This window comes from Centroberyx gerrardi, chromosome 14, assembly GCF_048128805.1.
Source record: "Centroberyx gerrardi isolate f3 chromosome 14, fCenGer3.hap1.cur.20231027, whole genome shotgun sequence".
Taxonomy (NCBI): Eukaryota; Metazoa; Chordata; class Actinopteri; order Beryciformes; family Berycidae; genus Centroberyx; species Centroberyx gerrardi.
The window spans coordinates 25,675,065-25,693,210 of NC_136010.1; the positions used below are offsets into that span (position 1 = coordinate 25,675,065).

The 18,146-nt window shown below is 44.5% G+C and overlaps 1 protein-coding gene across 1 annotated transcript in view; it reads right to left on the reverse strand.

The window, feature by feature from the left end:
• LOC139923166 (plexin-A1-like) overlaps positions 1-18,146 on the reverse strand; it is a 207,235-nt gene that overhangs the window by 34,876 nt on the left and 154,213 nt on the right. The window contains exons 12-17 of the mRNA XM_071913885.2: positions 17,599-17,750; positions 15,683-15,803; positions 14,295-14,431; positions 11,987-12,154; positions 4,536-4,629; positions 3,018-3,254 (exon numbers count right to left, since the gene is read on the reverse strand). Coding sequence (XP_071769986.1) covers positions 3,018-3,254; positions 4,536-4,629; positions 11,987-12,154; positions 14,295-14,431; positions 15,683-15,803; positions 17,599-17,750 — 909 coding nt within the window. The remainder of the gene's footprint in view (positions 1-3,017; positions 3,255-4,535; positions 4,630-11,986; positions 12,155-14,294; positions 14,432-15,682; positions 15,804-17,598; positions 17,751-18,146) is intronic.

Genomic DNA, 18,146 nt, shown 5'->3' on the forward strand with positions numbered 1-18,146 from the left:
TGTGTGGGAGGTGGTGGTGGGGAGGTTGGTTGATAGTGAGAAAGAGGAAACCCAAGCGACTGAAAGAAAACAAAAAGTAACCGGGGGAAAGATGAATACAAAGAAAACAAGACGGAGGGGGAAAAGAGGCATGAAAATGAAAGGAGAGGAGGTGGAGAGAGGAGAGAGGAAAGAGATTGTGAGAGGGAAAAAACAGAGGGGGAATGAGCGAGAAATGGAGCTTGCAAGCGATAGAGAGAGAGAGAGAGACGGGGAGAGAGAGAGAGAGAGAGAGAGAGAGGAGATAGCTGCCGCGCCTCCCGCAGGCTTAGCAGTGGGACGCAGAGACAGACTCTGTTTTCCAATCCCGTCGTCTCTGCAGGCCTCCACCCAGCCACGCTCTGCAACCCTGTAAACATGCATCCCATTCCCCCTGACACACACACACACACACACACACACGCACACACACACACAGAGAGAGCTCCGACCGCATACACATAACACAGACATTCAGCAAACACACGCAGAGCTCCAACAACATACACACAACACAGACTTTCGCTGACACGCACACACGCAGTTCCAGCCTCAGACACACACACACACACACACACACACACACAAATACAGACTTCCAGCCGCACACACATAAGCACGCACACATACACACACACACAGTCCCACCCACACACACACACAAACACACACACAGAGCTCCAACCACATACACGCAACACAGATATCAGTCACACACATACACACACACACAAACACACACAGTCCCAGCCATACGCACACACACATACATACACGCACACACAACACAGAGTTCCAGCCTCACATGTACATACACACACACACACACACACACACACAGAAAGAGTTCCAGTCACACCCAAACACACACACACAGTTCTAGCCACACAGACACACAGAGTTGTAGCCACACACACACACACACACAGTTCTAGCCACACAGACACACAGAGTTGTAGCCACACACGCACACACACACACACACACACACACACACACACTCACACACACACACACACAAACACAGTTCCAGCCACACATTCAGACAGAGTTCCAATCTCAAACACACACACACACACACACACACAGAGTTCCAACCACACAAACACACAGAGTTGTAGCCACACACACAGAACTCACATGCACACACACACAAACACACACACACAAACAGTCAAGACGCATCACACAGGGACACACTCACACATCCACAAACACACAGCAGACGCGTTCTCTCTCTCGCCAACACAGCTCCGTCAGAACGCCACACCCACCCGACACTCCAGATGAGAAACTAATTGCGTGACGAGTGCGGCGCGCACATCTCCGAGAAATCTCTGGGTTTTTTTTTTTTCCCCTCCCAAATTGCGTTTTAGTCTCTCTCATCAGCGCTTCCAACGGGCCGGCCGCTCCTCCAGCAAGCCAAGCGGGGGATTTGGCAATTACTGAGAGGCCCTTCGCTAATAAATTATCATTTAGGAAATAAATTACGACTGTTACGCTCCTTTCAATCTCTTCACGGGAATAAACAACGCCACACACTCGCCGCGATGACACAGGAGATAGTCGACAGGAGAAAAAAAGAAAAAAAGAAAATCAAATTATAGCCAAAGAAAAAGCTACACAACTGAACACTGCAATCAAAGGAATGCAATTGCATCAATGGGACGTTCATTTAAACGAAAATCCAATTATATTTTCATTACATTGTGTAAAATGTATACACCGATAAAAGGACAGGCATGTGATTACGAACTCAACGTGTTTAAGTTTACGTATTTAAATGGTTTACACCGCTTACACTGTACAGTCTGTGAAGTATGAGCAGTTAAATGGAGGAATGGTGGACAGGTTTCCTTGAGAAAGAGTCATTTTACCTCCTTTAGTTTATCCTTTATTTCCACTGGTTATGTCCCATACATACTCCCATGGAAACGAGTTCATTCCTCTCCAGTCACTCTTTGACTAAATATTTCAGGTGAGCTCCATAAGATAATGCAGTGACACATGCACACCACTCACAAATTGCCAATTAAATCCATATACTTATGTCCAATCACTGTTAATGAAAAGGAAAACCAATATAATCCAAATCTCCTGGCCCGTGGACCCGTGTGCTTCTGCACTGCCCTTCCAGCACTGCAGATTAATTACACAAATTGAAAGGACTGTTATTTAAGAGGGCTCGAGGCTGCGGAGGAGGGCTGCAGTCAGAGATGTTGCTGTTAGCGACTGAAGGACACAAATTGGCCTTGGAAGGTGTGGACTTTATCTTTCTGCTTTCAATTATGAATTTGTGCGATTTTTTTTTTTCTATCTGAGAGACCTTGTAAACACATTTGAGTGCTTTTTCTTCCTTGTATGTGAAAAAAAAATGGTGGTATGTGTGTGTGTGTGCGTGTTCCTGCCATCATTAATGCAGTACAGGTTCAATATGTGTTCGACTCTTGCGCTCCACCTCAAACTAGAAACGCCTTGGGAGAAAAACACAAAAAATACACTATCTGAAACCTAAATTCATATAAAACATTTCGAATGTGTGCGAGTATGCGGCTGCGTATCTTCGAGCACGTGTGTGTACATGCGGCGCTCACGGTCACATACATACAGACACCCTTTTTTAGCGATGTGATCAGAAAGCAAGAAATACATCCATCTCCCATTAGAAATGAATGGCAGGTGTGTGTCCAGAGAACATGAATGGAATCTTAAAGGTGGTGCGTATAGCATTTTTAAACATCAGTATATCGTTGTCAAATTAATAGTGCTCCATCGCTATAATTACTGTAAACAAATGAGACCATGGCCAGACGATTAGTAGCCTCTATCTCACACCAGTGGTATTATAGTGTTAGTGTTTCATAAATTAAGACCACATTTCCCATGATCCCTTGCCGATGGTCTCATTTGTTAATGGTAATTATACTAACGTCTCAGAATGAATGTGGTGATGATTTATTGCTAATAAAAACAAATCACAATCCCCGCCTGTAGCTGACCTTGAGTATGAGCGGTGACGTGGGTTTGAGCTCCAGTATCCCGGAGGGACTGAGCGGCTCGAACACGGGGTCGGGGTAGTAGCTGAACGTCTCGTTGACCACCACCAGGGCGTTCACGTTGTCCATGTAGAAGCCGATCTCGTCCGGGCCGGTGCCGGCCTCCGAAAAGCCCAGCTCCGAGTCCGCCACCGACGGAGCCAGGCACACCATGATTGAGTTGTTATACACCGTACAGTTCTGGTAAGGAGGGATGAAGAGAGAGAGAGAGAGAGAGAGAGAGAGAGGAAGGGAGGAAACAAAGGAAAAAGAAAATCAATCAATCAGGAGAAACTACTGAGGTACACTCTTGAAGTGACAGCTGAAGAAAAAAATATATAGATATTTTGTCCTCTTAGAGTGAAATTGTATGTGTTGAATATGGACACAAATTCAATTTGTATTATGAGTTTTATATTTTTATAACATATTCAAATTAACTAATATTTCATCAAAAGTGTGTGAATTTGCATAGTGTTAGAAAAATATAAAGTCTCAAAATTGACCAATCCAGCCATTTTCATCTGCGGTGCCTCACCTCAAATCAATGCTTACAAAATAGTAACAATTATGAGAATGTAGAAAATATTGAGTAAAAAACCTTCAGTCTACGGTTTTCTTTCAAAATGTATCTATCCATTCTTTATGTAAGTCAGTGTGCTCTGTGATACTATGATACTGATATACTGATATACCTAGTGGAAATGTAAGATGGTACCAACTGACCAAATATTAATATTGGCAGTGAGCTGTACTTGTGTGCTTGTACCTGAGAATATTTTTAGATTACTGCTTAAGGAGTACTTTATATTTTTGTATATAATGTAAATAGTTCATGATGTCATGGCTGTGTAGAGTGTATGCACTGATATATAGTGGTACAAGTGTGCATGCGTGGGATGCGTCATGTAGGTTGTTTGCCTCAATAAATGGCTGTTTTTATCAGCAAGTCGAAGTGCCTTTGTAATTTGAACTTCTTAACCCCGATAACCGATTCAGAGCAACAGTCAGTGAAGCGCTTCGTGAACATTTATCTATGTAATGGATATAGCGTTTTGGAATGAAACTCCTCAAATGGGACCTTTACATGGGTTGTTTTTTCAATCAAGCCTAATCCTGGTCCAGTTAACAGCTCTGAGGCCAACAGGGTCAAACTCGTTTCCCTTCAAACAGACCTAGCAGAAAGGTCAACATGCCCGCGCACATCAACTACACATTGTGGCCAAAAAACAGCGTCACATGCACACGCACTCACAATCTCTGTCCTGTTGTCTCTCTTTGTCTGACAGACACACTCATGTGGTGCCGTGACATTTGAAAGGCTATGTGGCCTGAGGTGTTGGATGTCTGAGGCTGTAGCTGCACAAACGGGAGACAAGAGCAACAGACAGACAGGCTGTCTGCCACCTTGAACAGCACTATAGGAGCTGTGTGTGTGTGTGTGTGTGTGTGTGTGTGTTTCTCGGTCATGTCTACACTCACATGGAAAGACTCGGCCTGTCCATACTTGGCCCTGATCTTCGGTTCTCTGATGGTTGCCAGGTTGGTCCCACTCACCGTCAGCAGAGTCCCACCGCTGTAGGGAGACAGATAGACAGGAAAAGAGGTTATGCTCCAAATGCCCAGTAGGTACCTATGCAGGACCCACTGCAGGGCAAAATAACCTCCGCCATATTCAGTGTGGTTTCTGATCGGTGGGGGCTGAATTTGACCACTACAAATGCAAATGTACCTGCAAAATGGATGTTCCTGCAGTGAGCATGGCAAGGCAAATAAATAAATCCCCAAATTCTTTTTACCTGAGGTCTAAGAAAGCTGGTGAAAAAGAAAAACCCTCATACTGCACTTTTTTCCTTTGCCAAACACAGCACCATGGCAGCAAGCAACTTTGGCTAAGTCTGATGACAACATTGAAAATAGGGACCATCGGGTAGGAATAAGGATTAAAGAAAAGTTTAAAGAAACACACATGCTATGTTTATGCTCATACCTGCAGTTTATTGCAAATAAGATGCATTTTGACAGACCAGTCAAACTTCTGGCCTACATAAGACACCAGCGTAACATTTAGAGGCTAACATGACAGGTGATGTTAGGCATTAGCGTTAACAGTAGTGTTGGCGGTGGCCCAAAACAAAAGTGTTGTTTAGCACTTCACTGGTGCAGCTTTTATTGGAAAAGTTTAGAAGAGAAGAACAACGGAACCACTTTGCAGGGAACACTAAAGTTTGACTCGGAGTGTATAGGGCATCAGGTAGGGCTTAGGGATGAGCCCTTTATAATGGAATTTACCCAGAGAGAGAAAGAAAGAGAGAGAGAGAGTGTCAGAGAGAGAAAGAAAGTGGGAGTAGTGAGAGAGCGAGAGAAGGGGAAAGATGCAGAGAGATAAATATTTCAATCATAACTATATCCACAGTAAATCTGTGGCTGCCTTGAGCATGTGAATTAAAGGTCACTGGCTTGAATCCAGTAAATAACGATGCCAGAACTTGGCTGTACCCTCGTGCCTTATTTTGTTGGTGAGCTCGGTATGTGAAGGCAGATTCACACCTCCTTGCTAGATGTCTAGGTGGTGAGATCTGGATCAGGAGCCTTTCTTTTGGCTACAACCAGGGTTGTAAATGCTAGTGGATCTTGGATAATGCCTGACAGGTTTGCCAATTCCACCAACCAATTAGCAAGTATTATATGTGAAGTTTTAAGTCCCCGAAGTCTTAGGAAAATTCTAGATTCACCTGCCACAGTGGCAGGTAGAGCAAAACAGTTTCCCACGTTAGTCAGGACCAAAATAACTTGCGGACATGTTTCATTTGGGTTTCAAGAAACGTTCGTGAAGCGTGTGAAGAAATGTAAGAATCCTTAATATATAGGTCTCTTGCTGACTGTAAAGGGAATGGAGCTGGTCTGCACTGTTCACTGCTACACCTAAATTGGATTTATGAGGTTTTCGCGCAACATGTCTTCTCGGTGTCAAGCCTGTTGTAGAGTGGCAGTATCCTCTACCATCCTCTGACTGTCTTGTCTAGTCTGTTCCCCCGCTGGAAGATCATTGTCTCTTACTGCTGCCTGGGCTATCTGTTCCTCTGAGACCTGCAGTTTATAAGATTCACTACCCTGTGTGTCCTGGGTATATTCCTACAGTGAGCTCATGTCTCAGCAGGTTTCTTGCTGCCTGGGAGGGGAAGATAATTGTCTCTCACTGTTGTCTGGAATGAAACCTGGAATAAAAGCCTGGGATGAAACCTTGAATAAAAGCCTGGAACAATACCTTGTATCTTTGGGGGGAAAAAAGCAAGGTAAAACTCCCTTACTGCTCAATGGACACCAAAGAATTCCTGAGGCCTATGTCTGCTTTCAGTCCAGTTCGAAGCATACATTGGAGTAAAAAGTGTTTCATGAACGATGTCTAGCTTGTATGGCAAGCTCCTTGGTCAGGAATGTAGCTGTCAGGAAGATCATGTTGCCTTAGGTAGTACAGTATCCCTGCTGGTGAAGTCTGTGGTTTAAATGGCCCACAGGCTTTGCTTCCTGGGTATATCCCCTCGCTAAAAAAGGGATCTCAGCTCTCTGTGGGCTTCTTGTCGGCTGGATGGGGAATGGGATTCACCGAACTCCCTGCTCTGAGATCCCTGTTCCTAGCTGCGGCCTTGGCTATCTACGCCTGTAAGACAAGTGTTTTTAAAGATTTACACCCTCTGTTGCTCGGGCATCTTCAGCGGTATCAGCGCTCTGCAGGGTGTTACTGTCTGGGTAAGGAATGGATCATTGTCTCTGCCTGGACTATTTAACTAGGGAGGTCTCTAGTCAGTAGACAGACTCACTACTTGTGTCTTACTGTGCGGTTCTTCCTGATATTCATGACTATGTGTCGAGTTTCATCCCAAAATCATATCTCCACCACTTGGAAAAAAAGACACCTACTCTTACAAAGTTATTGCAGACATGAAAGTAAGACTCATGTCATACGATTGAAGTATCCGTAACAATCTGATCTCAGTCATATGCAGGTGTGTTTTCATTTTAGGTATTTATTTGACACTTTTATCCAGGGCGACTTAGTGTACAAGCAATAGTAGAATAAGTGATATGGTGATACGAGGAAGGCACAGAGCCTCTCGGATAGAGAACTGGAGTAATGTGCTACCCTCATTGTATCAGTCAGCCTGGATGTTTTAGGATGGGAGATCAGTAGTCTGCAGGCTGGCTCATTCCACGCATTTATCTCTCACCTTAATCCAGAGCGATTTACAATAACAGCAAACAGGAGAGTAAGTGATAAAGGTGGATGTATCGCCTCTTACGTCATTGGTAGACAAAAGGAATTGAAGAAGTCTGTGTCTCGCCTTTTCAGCTAGGGAGTTTTATATTCTGTTGGCAGGCTGCCTATTACCGGCTATGGAGAGGGGAGCTCATTCATTCTGAGTTTCCCCCTGGATAACAGTGTCAGCTAAATGCGAAAGATGTGAATGTAAATGTAGATGTTATGTGGGGGATCGAGTCTTCGGCTGCTATTATGACAGCCAGCCAGTCAGGTGTAGGCAGTATTTCCTTACTCTGTTTGCCTCTAATTTATTCACACACGATCCCCATTCACTTTCTATTACATTGTGTTCTTGTCATTTTTTTACCGTGGCACCGTAATCTTCAAGAGCCAAATTCAGCTCGAGCAACTGGAAATGAGACACCAGGCGCTATGAAACTTTATCATGGAGTTGTAAAAATCATTTTGTACAAATTGAGTCTGTTCTGTTTGAGCAGGATCTAATTAGTAACAAGAAGTAAAAGATGTATTATTGTGAAAATTTAACTTGAACCATAAATCTTCCCATTTTAGCTGCAATTTTAATCTCCCATATTCCTCTTTGTATGCAAATTAGTTTTAATGACACAACACAGCGAGAGAAAAAATACTTCTGGGTTCTATGCCTATTAGTTTGGACTGCTGCAATACAGTGATGTATGTAAGGCACCAAATACACATATATCTGGCATTTTATAATGAAGTACATTGTTTTATAAGCAGTGCTTCTGTATGCAATATACTATAAGCTATGTTTGCTAACAGCTGTCAGATGCTAACGTTAACTAGCCAGCCCAGTAGCCTAATGTGACTGTATTCTCCATAGAAGAGATGAAGGCTGATCAACCAGGGAGCCAGAGAGCTGAGATCACATTCAAATAAACTGATCGTTAATTAGCTCTATATATCATCGCCACAAATGCATCGTGGGACTGGACACAGTCTGTGCTGTTACATCCTGTCCTCCACCTCCTCCCTCCTCCTCCCCTCTCCTTCCTGGGTTGATGTATATTTGTGCAGAGTCTCTCTGTCCCTGTTGCTCCTCTCTTTGTCTAAGTGAGCCTCCTTAGCTCAGGTACATGCTTCAGGGAACTGACAACAAGATAATCAGGATAGACTCTGGGAGAGCTGGGGAAATCCAAACGCTGTTGTTAGTCTCTCTCTCTCTCTCTCTCTCTCTCTCTCTCGCCATCTCTGTCCTCTCTCTCTTTTACCTCCCTGTCTGTTTCCTTTTCTCTCCCTCTCTTTGGTCTAATCCTCTTCTGACTGACCTTGCTCTCTCCCTCCTCTCCCCCTCTCCCCCTCTCTTTCTTACACTCACTCCTCTCTCTCTCTCTGTCTCTGTGTTGTTACTTCAAGCCTCTTCTTTCTCGGCTTTGAACCTTCTGGCCAAACGGAACTGCTTCTCTAACCTCTACTGTCGCCCCAAAACTTCTTCAATATCCTTGATAAGCCCTCCTCATGCGTAGTGGAGGAAAGAAGAAGGTAGAGGAGGAATGGAGGAGGTAGTGGAGGGCAAGAGGGGGTAGAGGAGGAAAGGAGGAGGTAGAAGAGGAACAAACAAGGTAGTGGAGGGAAAGAGAAGGTAGAGGAGGAACCGAGAAGGCAGAGGAGGAAAGGAGGAGGTACAGGAGGAACCGAGAAGGTAGAGGAGGGACTGAGAAGGTATGGAGGAAAGGAGGAGGTAGAGGAGGGGAGTTATCTTTGGAACTTTGGGACACAACCCCATTGCATTATTGTGTCCTGTCTTCCTCTTCAACGCAACATCATTCCTCAAGCAAAATGATCACGCACTGCAGGCCTGCATGTATTCACGCAAAGGCAGACAACGCGGTCAGCTGTTTATACTTTCTACCTGAGCCAACATATTACAGCTTGACAGAGGCCATTGGTTGCTGGTGAAACGCACCAACCAGATTAAAGCCTCCTCTAGTCAAGTTCCAGGAAACACGTGCACTTTGTCTATCGTATTTTGGTGGTTGTTTGTGTGTGTGTGTGTGTGTGTGTGTGTGTGTGTGTGTGTGTGTAGGTGTGTGTGTGTGTGTGTGTAGGTGTACAAGTGCTGTTTTGTGGTTTTCTCAGCCAGATGGAGGAGGGATCCGGAGCCAAACATCAGGGACTCTGGGAATCAGTGATGTGCGTGTGTGTGTGTGTGTGTGTGTCTTTCTTTTGGGGAGAGCGGGGGCATCACCCCTGGGTGAGCTTTCTGAAGTAGAACCCTGGTTTCAAGACACACACACACACACACACACGCACACATGCACACACACACACACACACAGTGGGGATGCAGGACAGTGGTTGGGCCTCAGCTGCTTCTCAGCCAGTCCTACTGGGCAAAGGGAATAGGGCGAGATTCATCAGCGGTGTGCTCTAATAAGCTCTCACCATCTACTGATCACTCACCGCAGGGAAGGAAGCAATGGAAGGATGGAAGGAAGGAAGGATTAATGGGGCAAGGTGAGGGGACAAAGGAGGCTAGACGGTGGAGTTAATAGCAGCAGGAAGGAAGGAGGTAAAATGAAGGAAATAGAGCAGGGTCTCCACAGAGCCTTAAAAAGTCTGTAAACGCCTTGAAATAAATCTAAATTGATGGCCTTAGAAAGTATTAAAATGTCTTAAATACAGTAATTAGAGGACGTATTTTTTTCACCATGTAATAATAGGTTTCTTAGTGCCGCATGTTCGCTCTTCGATGAATCCAGAACAGGGTTAGTAGTACAATATGATTGGATCTGCTTTACTAAACACAGTCGGACTTCATGTCCCTTGACAATTAATTTCCCGGTGTCCTTTGTCTTACTTTGCCCATTTATAGCTTCATAACTTTCAATAACTGTGTTCAGTCAGAAATCGACTGGTTTTGCCAGCTTTGTTTCTTCATTTTGGCTCTTGAATTCAATTCTAGGGAGCATTAAAAAGTATTTAATCTTACAGTTGGCTTTCTAAAACCTGCAAATACTCTGATAAAGGAATAATATTTGTCAAATCTGTTCTAATATCGGCCAGTTTGCATTGGCTTTGCATCTATTGCTGCACTAACCACAGTGAAGGGAAGGACAGAAGGAAGGATGTGGCGAGGAGAGGAGAGAAGAGGAAGGGAGGGAGTCAGTTAAAGTGCGATGGAAGGAGGAAGACAATTTGCATCGCCAAACTACTGATTCTCTCACCACAGGGAGGAAGAGAGAGAAGGAGGGAGGAAAAGAAGTGGCAGAAGGGAAGAAAAACAGATTAAGAGACATTACACAGAAAAGAAAGACATACAGCCGAGCTCTACCACTCGGCATACAGCGCTCTCAGATCAGACATTTCAGAGACACCGCCGAGTTAAGGGCTGAGCTGTGGTTCAGTACTTTGGCACTGCACTTCAACCCAAGTACCCATGAGAAAGACAAGTGTCTGTGTGTCTGCCAGTCCATCTGCCTGTCCGTCTGCCAGTAAATCTGTTTTTACGTGAGAATGTTTGGTAGCGTGTGTCCTTCCCGGTGGTGCTCCTGTCAAGTTCGACCCTGGCTGCTGTAGGGTCTTCATTTTTTTCTAGCTGGGGAAGTACTACATGACAGAACAGACTATGAAAAGATTGAACATCACACACGTAACAATGGACGTTTTTTCTCAGCTAACGTTGAGAGAGTTGCACACACTTGATGTTGGATTTGGGGGTCAGACACTGGCGTGTTCTCACCAAGCATGTTCTTAGCGGATTATTTGAACTCTGGAGTGTTTAGTGGAGGTGAGAACAATGCCATTCAAACTCAGATGGTGTTGAGAATCCAAACCAACTAAAGGAAACAACCCCAAAATGCAAGGGTTTATGGGTATAAGGATACAGATGTTGATAGCCAGCAGTTCCTCATGCTTGGAAAGCCTATAGCATAACACAATTCTGGGCTGATGTTCATATTCAGCTATTTCTTCAAGTGTTCTAAAAGAGTAACTAAACCCCAAACCCAAATCTGTGGTGAAGCCTGACACCTAATGGTGAAAAGTAGGGTACTGAACTGCCCCTCTGCTATTGGCTGGTCTTTGTGCCAGGTGATGTCACCACCTGTTGTACTCTATAGAAGGTGACATCACCTGGCACAAAGACTAGCCAATAGCAGATGGCCAGTCCAGTACCCTACTTTTCACCATTAGGTGTCAGGCTTCACCACAGATTTGGGTTTGGGGTTTAATTACAATTAACTAGTACAACCACCAGAGAAGAAGAGCACAGACAAGTCCACCATGCTTAGCTAAAGTTGAAGGGACTGGAATCACATTTGTTTTCAACAGCTTTAGATGAATGTGACCTCTTTGTCTTTTATGAAGATTGAAGATGAATCAGACTCAAAACATCTGACAACACATAGAATACATCTGAACTTGTGTTTTGGCATTTGTAGTCCAGAAAATATCCTTGTTATAAATTTGAAACCAAGAGATTGAATACAAGAGATTCAACAGTGTGATAACTGATTTTTAAGCAAGTGTAATCACACATGCAAACTTGTGAAACACATTTGCATGTACAATATCACAGCGTGTCAAATCTGTATTCTCTGACTCGTGACACTCTTCATACGAGTTCTCTGAGTTAAAATATATTTCAGCCTTGTAGAAGAGGAGTGTGTGTGAGGGGGAACAGGCTGACCTGGCGATGCTCCAGTCAGGCTCGATCCTGAGGACGGTGGGGTCTTCGGTGTAGTTAAACTTGACCTCTGGGTTTCTGAGCTCGGCGTCGTCGATGTCCACGAAGACCGACGTGCTGCCCGCCGCCAACCCAGCTGGCGTGACGCACACTATCTCACGGGCGTTCCTCCTGGACGGACAGAGAGAAGAAGGGTTGGATTTGAATTGAAATGAGGATATGAAGAATGAAGATATTTAAGTCCCAATTTCACAAAACGAAGTAGCAGCGATGGACTAGATGCTGTCAATATCTTTTCATTGTCAAAGTCTTGGCTGGGTAGACAAAGAAAGAGAAGCTAAATCATGGTAAACTCTACTGCTGTACTGAGGGAAGTGAAATTCTTTTTTTTTTAGAGAGAGAAACGTTCGCACTCCAACAGACAGAACAATAGAGGGAGGATCTCAACAACAGACCACAAAGAAATCATCCAAGTCTGACCACTCAAAACCAGAATGAGAATAATGACTAGGCGGTGATTTCTTTCTTGTTTTCGAGCTGACGATTTGCCGTGTGATCACTTCCTCATTCTGCTTAGAATTACCATTGTGATTCGTAACAAACCATTTAGTCTCGTGTTCAGTCTTAAAATCTTATTTGAATTTGTCAATGGGATAAGATCATTTCACTTGTTTCCAATGCAGAGTTTCTACAAAAGAATCCCGAAACTGTAAAGTGAATTTATTTTACCCCAAAATAACATTTTAAGACTGAATATTGTGGCATTTTTTGCATCAGTTGGCCTCTTTTTGGTTTTTGACCTTTATAGTGTGCGAGCTCTTTTTGATCTTCCAAGACTGAATATGAGAATTGTTTTTTTTGCAGTGCAGGTCTATATTTGCAAAGGATGTTAAATTATATTGTCTGAGTCTATTATGACTAGTGCACTCTTATATAAAAAAGTAGGAGGGGGGTGGGGGGGGGATGCAGAGAGAAAAAAGAGAGCAGTGAAGTCATGTTTAATGAAGTCTATGTCGGCTATGACTGGTGCGCTGACAAGGATCAAAGCCACCAGAGTCACGAACACTAGGGGAGAGAGAATGGTGGGTTACAGTGTGTCTGTCTGTGTGTGTGTGTGTGTGTGTGTGTGTGTGTGTGTGTGTGTGTGCGTGTGCACGTGTGCACGCTTGCATGTCCCATAGGCAAAATAACATTTTCAATTGCAGTCTTGAGTGCATTCCCCAATAGCTACATTATCTAATATGTATTTAGCACAGTTGAGTGGTGGCTGCATTTCTGGGCCACGCCGTCACAGCAGCAGCGTTTTGTGTGTGTGTGTGTGTGTGTGTGTGTGTGTGTGTGTGTGTGCGTGCGCTGTAGTGTTGCACGCTCTCTGTTGTGCCTCTATGCCATGGCAGTCAGGTAGAGAGAGAGAGAGAGAGAGAGAGAGAGAGAGAGAGAGAGAGGCAGAGAGAGAGAATCTACAATTTCCACTCTCCCAAGTCCCTTGCCCCGTAACCATAGCAACCCCATTCACAACGAACGCACGCTCCAGCAACCCTCACAAGACAACACACACTCCAACGAGGGTGCCGTCTCACACACACACACACACACACACACACACACACGCACACACACAGACACACACACACACACACACACACACACACACAGCTAGGGTGTGACAGATAAAGACAGAGTGGAGGTAAGAGTGGTGTGGCGAAGTGGAAGCTGCTGGATTACTGTGAAGAGGCTGCAGCAGAGAAATGATTGCTGTGACATCAAAGCTAGCAGGGAGTTGCTTCAACACAGATTAGCTATGAGAGGCTAATCCACGCATTTGACATGGAAGCAACTATGGTGATAGTATGATTTCATGCACGAGATTAGGGAAAGCCTGTGTCAGTGCAAACAAAGAGAGATACGCACACACACATACACAAACACACGGCTCCCCCACTACCCCTACACACACCTGCTTACATGTGCACATATTAATCGCTATGCTCACAAATGCATACGACACATTTCTGTATGTTTGCTCTCCCATCTGCACAGCTGATAATGCGAGTAGCTTGCGATGCACACTTGCACATCTGCTTCAAACCTGTAAACGCAGCGTCTGAAGCACCGTGTCTTTATTTATCCATTTACTGTATTATTCTCAATATCTTCACTCGTTGTAATGATTTGTTTTACTATCTTCCCTGCTCTCTGTTTGTCTTACTCTTATCTAAATCCTTCTCTCCGCCGCCGCGACGCCCCAGGCGGTTTCCCCCACGGGGGTTCATCGTGCAGTTTCATCGGAATCTAAAAAAGCGGTCCTTACTTTTTGAAGTAGCAGGGCTGCGGCCCGACGCTGACAGACACGTAGCTGCCGGCGTTGAGGTAGCTTCCCTCGATGGTGACCCTGGTGCCGCCAGAAATGGGCCCCTGAGACGGCTGGATGCGGGTGAAGTACGGGGTCTGGACAAGAGAGGGAGGAAGGGAATTTATTAATACTACTACTTTATTTGATCACTAAACCTAACCATTTAAAGCAGAGTTTACACAGGGATACTCCTCAACAGCATACACCTAAAATTTATTAAAACAAGTAAAAACAAGAAGGCATCACAAGATACCAGGCTAAGAATAGAGGGTAAAAATAATATGACAGCAAAAACAAAGCAACAGTTAACATTTCAGTTCCCTTTTTGGATCTGTATTTGTAGCACCCCCCTTTTTGCCTATCATTGTATATTTTTTAAGATTATTTTGGGGGATTTTTGCCTTTATTCGATCAGTTTATATTGAAGGGAGACAGGAAATATTGGGGAGAGAGAGAGGGGATGACACGCGACAAAGGTCCCAGGCCGGATTCGAACCCAGGATGTTGCAGTTACATGGTATATACACCCAATCAGTGTCATTTTTAAAACACCGGAATGCGGTGGCGAGATGCATCATTATCCCAGGTTTTCATCTGAGATATCGCACATGGTGGACTCAGGAATGAACAATGCGGACTGATCATGACCATGATGAAATCATACAAATAACAGGATAAAAGCCCTTTATGCCTTTCTGTACCTTTCAGTGCAACAATGTCACATTGCTGCGACAAACAAAGAAGCATTGAAAAGTGAGGTAGTTGATTAGATATAAGCACTTATTCCACTCTATCCACTGGATAATTTAATTTCAGTTCGAAGGCTTTATTGGCATGAAACACAAAAGTACTTGCCAAAGCGAAAGAAATATTTATTAACAGATTCGGTTAGCAACCATAACAATGTGACATTCACAACAACAAATGCTCCTACAATGGCAAATCATTCAATCAATTAATCAATGGACAAATTGATCTAGGGACATTCAATGTGCATTTCCAACATTTCTTTCTAGCATTAATGTCCCTCTTGTCTGAAATTATGACTGTTAATACATCTTTTGCTGCAAGTATAACACACTCTTTCATCACTGAATAATTAGCCCATGCTCAGTGTAAATTTTAATTAGGAAGACAAAAAAAGTAATAAACTCGGGGAAACAGTCCTCTCCCATTACAAATGAATGGGAGCTGTCCAAAAAACGCTAGAATGAAATCAGTATCAATTTAACCAGTACAGGAATAAAGAACCTGCTTAGCTAGCAGGGGGCTCTTTGAGTCATTACGGTTCTAAATAGAACCACTACCCTGAAGAACCCTCTTTTTTCTGTGTGTGTGGTCCTTACCACAAAGGTGAATGGCCTGGTCGACAGCGCCCTGTAGTCGTTGACACAGTCTCTAACACACACCTCCACCTGAGCCTCCTGGACTCGGTAGCCTGTGGCGTCGTTCAGCAGACACACTATCCTGTGGATGGAGAGAGAGAGAGAGAGCGAGAGAGAGCGATAGAGAGAGAGAGAGAGAGAGAGAGAGAGAGAGAGAGAGAGAGAGAGAGAGAGAGAGGTTAGGGTTGCACAAAGAAGAGCCTCTTGTACACTGTAGTCTGTAACATCACACTGCAAATACACATCTTATATGGAGGGGGGGGGGGGGGGGGGGGCAAATTGCTGTTAAGAGATTTTCAAGAGGTTTAAAAAGGTAGAGAGAAACGTCTTGATGGATCGTGGCGATCTGGTTCCTATGGCTGCTGTATAATTTTGAAATGCCATCATGGAAATAAGCATTATCTAATGTGTAGATTGTGCTTGAATGGAACCCAGGAGAAAAAAACCATGGTAACAAAGTATAAACTCATGTGCATGACATCTCATTGTATAAAATGTGAACTTGAGGTCTATAACGTCTGTCCAGTCTGGTGCAGTAGAGTCCGTAAGCTCTCATTATTCTTTTCAATAGTTTCTTACTAACAATAACACCTTTCATCGCAGCGTTGGGTCTTTATAACTCATCCCCACCTTTAAAGTTCAACAACAACTCAGCGAGTGCAGCTTCTCCAAAAAAGCGATTACATCACAACGTGTCTGCGAATCTGCACTGTTCTACCCACTCGCGACACTGTTCCTGCGAGTCGTCTGTGTCAAAACGGTTTGTGGAGTTGTGAGGGACAGGGTGTGTGTGTGTGTGTGTGTGTGTTGATGATGGGGTGGGTACAATGTTCATCTGACACATCACACTGGCAAATACTCTATGGCAGCCCTTTTGGGTGTAGCAACCAAAAGAAAAGTACTTTTTTGAACAGGAGCGTCCATTCCTGTCATTCAGACATTACATCAGTCGATAAAGACAGGGATGAGAAACAAAGAAATAGCCAGGAATAAGATACAGCCAGGAGTGATGCAGGGAGGGCAGGGATAATGTATAGAGGAAGTGATGGGTAGATGGAGTGGCTGTCGAGCCAGTGTGTGTGTGTGTGTGTGTGTAATATTTGCATGGAGAAGCCCTCTATTTCCACATGCATCATTTGCCAACCAACAGCACTACAGAAAGATTGTTTGATCTGCGTGAACTCAATTCCTCAGCCGTGTAGGACGCTGCAGAGGAGTAAATGTCAGGATGGAGGGATGAGGAAAATAAAAGGAGAGAGGATATGTAGGGAGTGATGGAGGGGAGCGACAGATGGAATTTACCGACACGCACAGGATCTGATGTAATGATTGATTCTGCTGTTGAACGAGGCTGGGCGTCTACATGCAAACCTGGTCTGCATGTTAGGGGTGTGTGCGTGTGTGCGTGTGTGTGTTTGTGTCAATGCATGCACTTGTCTGTTTCTATGTATTATGTGCCTGCGTACCTGTTTGCACCACTGTTAGCATGTGTCTCTGCATGTCTATGTATGCATATGTGTGTGTGTGTGTGTGTGTCTATGTCTATGTGTGTGTGCACATCTGTCTGTGTTTCTGTGCATGCAAACCCATGTGGACCACTTTTGGTGTGTATGCGTGTCTTTCTGCTCATGCATGTGTGCGTGTGTGTGTGTGTGTGTGTGTGTGTACGTGTGTGTGTGTATATGCATGCGTGGAGTGTGTTAGCCAGTGGCTGTCTGTGTGTGTGTGTCTCTGAATGCATTCATCTGTGTTTCAATGCTTCGTGTGCATGCATACCTGTGTGTCCCACTTTTACTGTGCTTGCATGTCTTTCTGTACATGCATGTGTGTGTGTGTGTGTGTGTGTGTGTGTGCGCGTCCTCTGTCTGTCCCCTCACCTCTCGGCACTGATATACTCTTCTTCGATGGGCACGCAGGGCACCTTGCCCAGCCTGACGCCCATCTGGATGTCCCGGAACTGCAGACCCAGGTTCTCCCCCAGGATGGTGAGTCGGGTTCCCCCCTGACGAGGCCCCGTTTCTGGGAACAACTGGAGGATGAGAAGGTGGAGGATGGAGGACGGAGGAAGGGTGAAAGAGAGGGAAGGAAGAAGAGGGTAGATCGCCAAAACGAGTACAAGGTGAGGGTGGAGACAATAGCATAGAGGAATAGCAGAAGGAAAAGAGGTGGAGGTAGGAATGTGAATAGTATGAGATAGTAGATGAGAGGGGGAGAGGCAAAGGCAAGGGAGAAGGAGAAAGAGGGGAAAAGATGGAGGGAAGAGAATCAATATTAGACTTCAGAAAACTTCAAGGTGAAACCAAGTTTTTGTGATACGGCAAGAGTGAAATCAAAGTCGATATCAAGCATCATACAGCAGCAAACTTTCTTCAAAAGAAGATTTTTTGAATAATTTTTGACCAGTGCATAGTCTGAAAACACACGC